The sequence below is a fragment of the Montipora foliosa genome, chromosome 3 (genome assembly GCF_036669935.1).
Source record: "Montipora foliosa isolate CH-2021 chromosome 3, ASM3666993v2, whole genome shotgun sequence".
In the NCBI taxonomy this organism is placed as follows: domain Eukaryota; kingdom Metazoa; phylum Cnidaria; class Anthozoa; order Scleractinia; family Acroporidae; genus Montipora; species Montipora foliosa.
The window spans coordinates 30,067,430-30,074,929 of NC_090871.1; the positions used below are offsets into that span (position 1 = coordinate 30,067,430).

Here is a 7,500-nt window from a genome sequence, read left to right on the forward strand (position 1 = left end):
AAACAATTCAGCCTGTGTTCAATACCCACTCTCCTCAAGAAAAACTGAGTCATGAACCAATTCTCTAATACTTGTGGGGTGGGGGGTTCTGTCAGACCAAAAAAATAATGTTATTTTATTTGGTTTGAGTCTGTCCATTCAGCGTGAGTGAAGTAGATCACGGAAACAATTCAGCCTGTGTTCAATACCCACTCTCCTCAAGAAAAACTGAGTCATATTAGTCCATTAAGTCCTGGGGTCAGAGTTTTATCCCCATCCAAACCAAAGTATAATTTGATTATTGCAACACACATGTACAATTATTTAAATGTTATACTCCTGACTCTGGATTATTTTTTGTTCCTTTTCAGGTTACTTTAAAGCTGCATGATGGTACAATTCAAACTGTAAATGTGTGGGAATTGGATGTGTCTAGGAGAAATGAAGAACAGTCAACAAGGAAGAGGAAGAGGAAGAGTGCTGTACTCAATGGAAGTGAAACTCCTGTGGAACACCCACAAGCTCAGTCTCCAAACCTTGTTGAGAATGACACCTTAGAGTTTTGTTTTTATGTTAATCCCACTGGTGATGTAATTAGTATTGGTTCATTTTATACTCTGGCATTTTCTGGAAATTCAATTTTTGTTTGCACTTCCATTTCGCAGCTGGGCCATCAATATACTTTTAATTTTGTACTTTGTTCAGTTGTTAATGATAAGGTGGACAATTTTCTCCCAGATGTTTCATGTATTGTCAGGGATCCAAAACAAGTACTTAGGTCAAATGTTAGCTGTAATTCTAGGGTGAGGAATCTTGTGGATAAGGTTATTTGTGAGGGTTGGGAGAGGGTCTTAATTTGTCAAAAGAGTAATATTGGGAATGTTCCTTACTTGTTAGACCTAAGGAAGAGTTGTCTAGCAAGTCAAATACGCCAAGGTGTGTGGTCTGGAATTTCACGTAGTGCTACTCGTCCTGCACAGCCACTTCACCTTGGCATATTTGATCCTGTTCTTGACACTCAAATCTTTAGCCTTTCAAGTAAGGATCAGTTTCAAGTGGTTTACAAAGGGAAAGATGTTGCAAAGTTAGACAGCTTACTTGGGGCACTGTGGGATGTTAAGATATTAGAGCCCGGTAATCCCCAGTCTCATTTTAAGTATGTATGCCAGACTCGACTGTATGTACACAAGTCATCTATGACTTTGCGTTTCAATTTTCAGTACTCGGAGTCAAATGTTCCATTTACAGCAACCTATAGGAGTTCGTGCGTGTATTAGCTAGGGATTTTGTCAAACAAAAACTGTTGTACTCAGACAGGATCCATTGCTTGGCAGAAAAGGCGGTGGTCTCTTTTTCCTAACCTCCCCAGAAAAGCAAACAAATAAACGACAAAATTGTTATTTCTTACGTCAAATTTTTAGACTACTAAATGTATATGTTGTTCACAAGGCTCATCAGATAGGTGATGGCTTTTATAACTTGACCTTAAAGAAACTACATGCAGCCAGGTCCTCTTTGAGTACACAAGTTATGACCACTGAAACATTATTTGACAGATATAACTTGAATGCATTAATAGTAACTTTGGGTGGCTGACAAAAGAAAAAATTAGCACTTTGTCAATGGATTGAGCAGTTTACTAATTCAATTTGTTTCCAAAACATTGTATAGAATGACCGTGAATGAACAATTTTCTCAGTAATTTTTCCTGACCACTGTAGTTTGGTCAGCTTAGAGAGTTTTCCTTGTGATTAGTTGTTAGATCACAAAAATGTGTTCTACAGCCTGTATTAAGGTTTGTTCTCTTTCTTTTTAAAGTCATTCATAGCAACTTGTTAGCAAAGAATGCATAAAGATTTCATATGTTGTCCTTAAAACTCCCATTTACAGAGTGATTTCTTAATAAAGTGGTCTTCAAGAGTGTATAGTCTATTGTGTTTTACCACTTCAGTTTTTTACATTTCCTCTACCCACTCCCCACCCCTGTACAATGTTGCCACTGAAACACTCTGAACTGACACGTGAAATACATTTTCTCATTTTCCAACTGTTGATGTTGACATTAATTAGTATTATTTTATGAAATAACTGAGCACTCTCTCATTGGTCGAGAAGGCCCAGTTTAAACGCCGAGCTTTACATGTGCCGAGCCTAATACCAATTTGGGTCAATCCAAATAATTAAGTTTGGCAGCTGATTCAAATGTCAACCTAATTTAGTTGAACTTAATTTCAAAAACAAGAGAGACATTATTGCAAATGGCGGTTATTGCTGACCAAAATGGCAGAAAAAGGTGGAAAAGACAAATTGTGGAACTGCTTTTCTTGCAAGTGCGATCAAGGAGGGCCTAAGTGTGTTAAGATGAGAATTATTTTATAAAAGCAATAGAACACTTTTTTCTGTATATATTTACATAATCTTATCTAAATACTCAGAGTGTTGGAAGAATTCTCCTCGTGTTTATATGAGGCTATGTAAACACAGAAAAAGTGATCTATTGCTTAAATATGCAATCCTCCCCTCACTCTCCTTTCCCTCTCTAGAAAAAAAAACACTCAGCTATAGTTCTTAGCAGTGGTAGCTATATACAAAAAATGTCTTCCTTGACTTTTCTCTACAATCAGGATCAGGAGTCAAGACCTGAAGAGATCTGGAATCAATCTTCAGCAGCTACATTCTAATAATTATAAATGCCTGTTTCCTGATATATTGATCATTGCTAACAGCAAAACTAGAAGAATGTGATTCACTTTTTGCTCCCCTCCTCGCCCCCCTCTAACAATTTAGCCTGCGTAGCTGGTGGTATTGTAAGCGCCCGCGAAATAAAGTTTTGGCGGCGGAGCCGACAAGCGAGCGGCGAATTTCAGAGTCCCTCTCCATTCTGGGGAGAGGGACTCTGAAATTCGCCGCTCGCTTGTCGGCTCCGCCGCCAAAACTTTATTTCGCGGGCGCTTACAATACCGCCAGCTACGTAGGCTACTAACAATTAAAATTGTCTGTCCCTGAAAATTCATTAATAGCATCATAACCTTGTTCAGAAATGACTTGTTTTAATGAATCAAACAAAAACAGACCTGGAGAGAAATATACTGGTAATGCTAATTTTGGAAAGTTAATGTATCAAATTATTTTGTTTATCGAGACTAAGTGATCTTATTTCTCTTAGTTTTTAATTATCTGTGCATCACTTACTAAAATTGCTTCAATGAAAGCATGTAAATCATATAAATCAACTAAGTTTTGTAAATCATCAAATTTGCATGACCATTGAAACTCACTCAACTGATAAACTCATTCTTAAGAATGCGAAAGTTTGTGACTGTGACTGTGACTGTTCAGCAGTTCTCGCATCTTCCTGTGCTTTGCTCCATTTATCGGTTTTGTGCTGGAACTCAGTTTTTCCAAGTTCCTTGTATTTCAGTTTTTCTTCTTCACTGATGGACTTCCACCTCTCTGCCAGCATGACATTGATTTCTTTCAAATTCTTTTCTGGATTTTCCTTGGCAAGTTTAGTGTACTCCTGTTTTAAGAACACAATGTAACCATTTGCTGCTCGTTTTGGTTCTTGTTTAGGTGCATTCTCACTGTCTTGCTCTTCATCTTGTGCTAACTTTCGCTTTTGCCGCAACATTTTTTTTAAATCTCTGTGAGCACTTCTTTTGCGTTGATTGAGGAGTTTGCTCTGCTTTACAGGCTTGGCTTGCAGTAAAGAACTTTCAGGGGCATTATCCAATTTTGATAAGTTTAACTTGTACTGACTGATCTCTGGCATGGTTTTTTCTTTGTCTGCTTGTAGAACAAAGAGCTTTGAAATTATTGGCCACTTGTATCGGTAAGCATGGATGATCGGTTTGTTGATTTTTTTGATTTCCTTATCAAGTTCCTTTTGTGATGTAACCATGATGAAATTGGCATCCAGAACTTTTGAAATGTCTTTGTTGTAGACTTTTCCCCCATTACGCAAGATTACAGGGGTTAATGGTTCTGCATTACTGATGTTAGTTCTGTCCTTGTCATTTAGTCGGCCTGATATAGCAAATGTCAAACCACTCAAAACTTGAGGTACTGGCTCTTGTAGATTGGAAATTTCCACTAATACAGGCCGTTCTTTTGGAGCTACTGCTACTTTTAATCTCTTCTTCTGGGGTGTAATTTCACAGACCATAGCCTTGGTAGTTTTGCCACCCCTTTCAATAAAGACTGTGTCTCCTCTTTTGAACTTTGAAGATGGAGAGGAATCAACAATGGAATCATGCAGGACTGGTTCTGATAAATCATCAGTTTGTACCAGTGATGGCTGGCTTGAAAGGCACTGTTCTGAGGTGTTATCTGTCTGCTCTGAAAGAGGACTGGACTCCTCAGATTGGTTGGTTTGCACTGTGTGATGGTCATTGGAAGCTGGATGCTCAGCCGCTCTCATTTCAGCATTGTAGTCAAGGCAATCCTCTTCAAACTTCTCTTTCACATAATGATCATAAGCTTCTTGTACAGCAGATGGGCTGTTTGCCAATCGTCTTCTCAGGAACCTGTAATACCATCTGAAAAGAGTGATAACTGGGTCTTGACATTTCCAGCCACCACCTCTTGCAGAGTGTCCAAAGTATAAACACTGGTGCAAGTAATGTGTTCTCTCACCACCTTCAGTACCACCCCGGAACAAGGAATGAAAAGGTAGCTCTTGAAGCATCTGAGGAAAGACATCAACTCGTTTCATCAAGTAAGGGTACAGTTTCGAAGAACCATATCGCAATAAAGTCAGAGCATGATAAAGATCAGCAAGTTCCACATATCTGTGGATTTCGTCTTCAGTAAGTCCAAATCGATAGCCTTTAGGATCAGAAGACCCTTGTGATGAACCTGGCTTGAGCTTCTTTGCCATAGAAGATGAAGATTGGCCAGTAGTCATCAGGACTGTGGTATCCTACACCATTGAACATTGCTTCATCATTTAGAACATTTAGAGTTAAGGCAACAGAGTCCTTTCCACCAAAATTTCGACCATCCCCATAGATTTTCCACCATTCGTTTTCAGGCAGCCACCAGTAAAGATAACGCAACGTCTCCCGCAGTCGTTGAGGATTGATCTGCCAACCAGAATGAGTTCTCTCAGGTTTCCACACAACCTCAAATTCTCTAACAAACTTGGCTTTCATGGCATTTACTTTCCGTTCTGAATCCAAAAATCCAGGCAGCTTTCTTCTTAAGGCCCGAACAATTTCAGTTGCACTTGTTGTGTCTTGAATGTCTAAGACGTCTGAGGCAGACAAGTGGAAGTGTTGTGGTGCAGACCCTGTTATGATTGTGTTGTACACGCTCATTTTTTTCAATTGGTTGTGTGCTTGTTTTGCTAATGTTAATATGTCTTGTGGGGTAAGTGATCCATCCCAGTCACCAGGGTGGTGTTCCAAGAATGGCCCAGTAGCTGGTGTTACAGGCATCGCTGGTTCCAAGAGTGGCTTAGAAGTAGGTGGTGGTACAGGAGTCACTGGTGTCACAGGAGCTGCTGGTTCTAAGAATGTCCCAGTAGCTGGTGTTACAGGTGTCGCTGATTCCAAGAGTTGCTCAGAAGTAGGTGGTGGTACAGGAGTCACTGGTGTCACAGGAGTTGCTGGTTCTAAGAATGGCCCAGTAGCTGGTGTTACAGCAGGCTCTGGTTCCAAGAGCGGAGTTAGCTCTTGATGTGCAGGTTCTAGACGTTCAGATGTACTAGAAGCAATACTCACAATGATGTCTATTAAATGACAACGCAGGTCTCTTGCAATGTTGACATCTTCTCCTTGCCTTGAACTTGTGCAAGCAAATAAGACCAGTATTGCTGCTCTGCAGGAAATATGGGTGCGGAGTTTTGTTCCATTTTTGAAGAGGTATTCATCTTGTACAACTAAACCTTGAGGACGAAGTAAAATTAATCATGCAGTAGTCAAGAAAACATCTTAAGGTTTGGTTCCTGAAAAACATCTTCATTTCACATCTATATAATTTTTAACCCAAAGAATGCTTTATTGTCAAAATAAGTGCATAACTTTTCTGACAATTATCTTAACAGATGTCTTAGAAACAATTTGAACTGCAGGTTCAGAAATTATTTATTGGTTTCTTTCCACCTTATAAATAGCTGCCATCTGTAATTGTGATTCATGTATATAGGTAATCATACAAAAATTTGGTTTTATCAACGGAGTTGATAATGTAAATTGGCCACTGTACAGAGATTCTAGAAGCTGACGTTTCGAGAGTTAGCCTTCGTCAGAGCGAATCGAGCAGTGTGATTGGAATTGGATTTGCAATTATAATTAATTTGTACAAGTTGAGTTTTTCGAAAAGGTGAAATTGAATGAGCCGCTTTGGCAAGTACAATTTCATCTTTTTTAAGAACTGACAAGTGCCAATCAATTCCAAATTGAACGAGAAAAACCGTATGATTATTTGTTAATAATATAGACATGAAAGAATTTGCATGTAGGAAGTACCAGAAGATCTTTCTTTTCAGATTCCGCACAAAATTTTAATTTGCACTGGTGTTACACTTTTTGCACTGGTGTTATACTTGAACTGTACTGCTCCCAGCCAGTCAGAATCGAAGGAAAAATAATTTTTTCATGTATTTCATAAGGCAGTGTAAAAAAACTCATTCATTATGGTTTCATATTGCCAAAACTCACAGTTGTAAACAGTATTTTTTGAATCACCACACAGCTGGCACAGTTGACTAACCTTGCACCAGACATACAGCCCACAGAAAGGTTACTGGGGTTTAGTGCTTCTTTAGGTTAATTTAATGATAATCTTAAGGAAGACCACATGCTTGTTTGTTACTTTTTTTCATTTTCATTATTCTCGTACCAGTTCAGACACATTCAGTTAACTGAATTGTGTAACCACTGCCCAGTGCACTTTGATGGCTGTCATCATTTATCATGTAACACATAAGTCAAAATTATCAAATATAAGGTTAACATTAAAAGAGAATAATATTTCATTTTGACAAGCATCACTTTTGTTTCACAATCAATGAAAGGGGAAGGAGGCTTCTGAACACTTGAAAGAAACCTTGATCAAGACATGAGTCATAATGCCTTCGTATTTGTCAGAGCTTAAAGGAACTGGCAGTGTGTCCATGTTTGAAAATAAGATATGAATCACATCTTTCCGTCAGAAAACAAAGTCCTTGACCGATATTAAAGCTGACAACCTCAACTAAGAAACTGAACAAGCTTACTAATTATCAATTTTCTGCGTCGTTTGTTTGATTGCGATAGTCTCGGTTATTTAGATCATTGCTTACAGATTTAAACAAAAACATGAACTCGTCTTACCGTGTCTTTCTAGAAGTTTATCTAGATCTTTATATCCCTTCTTCTTTACATGAATTTTCACTCCCAAAACGAGGAGAAGAGATTCTTCTATTCTAAAGTACTTGTTACCGCGCATCATGGTCGGTTTAAAGTTCTCAGGCCACGGTCTTCGGCTGGGAGAGTCCTCCATCAGCTTGATCTCCAAACATCCGCTTATCCCTCACAC

At 38.7% G+C, this 7,500-nt stretch overlaps 1 protein-coding gene across 1 annotated transcript; it reads right to left on the bottom strand.

Moving 5' to 3' along the window:
- Window positions 1-4,814: 4,814 nt before the first annotated feature.
- On the bottom strand, window positions 4,815-7,413 carry LOC137995562 (uncharacterized). The gene is made up of 2 exons (XM_068841089.1): window positions 7,296-7,413; window positions 4,815-5,866 (listed from the first exon to the last, which is right to left on the bottom strand). Exons 1-2 carry the CDS (start codon window positions 7,411-7,413, stop codon window positions 4,815-4,817), a joined length of 1,170 nt encoding a protein of 389 aa, XP_068697190.1.
- Window positions 7,414-7,500: the final 87 nt, after the last annotated feature.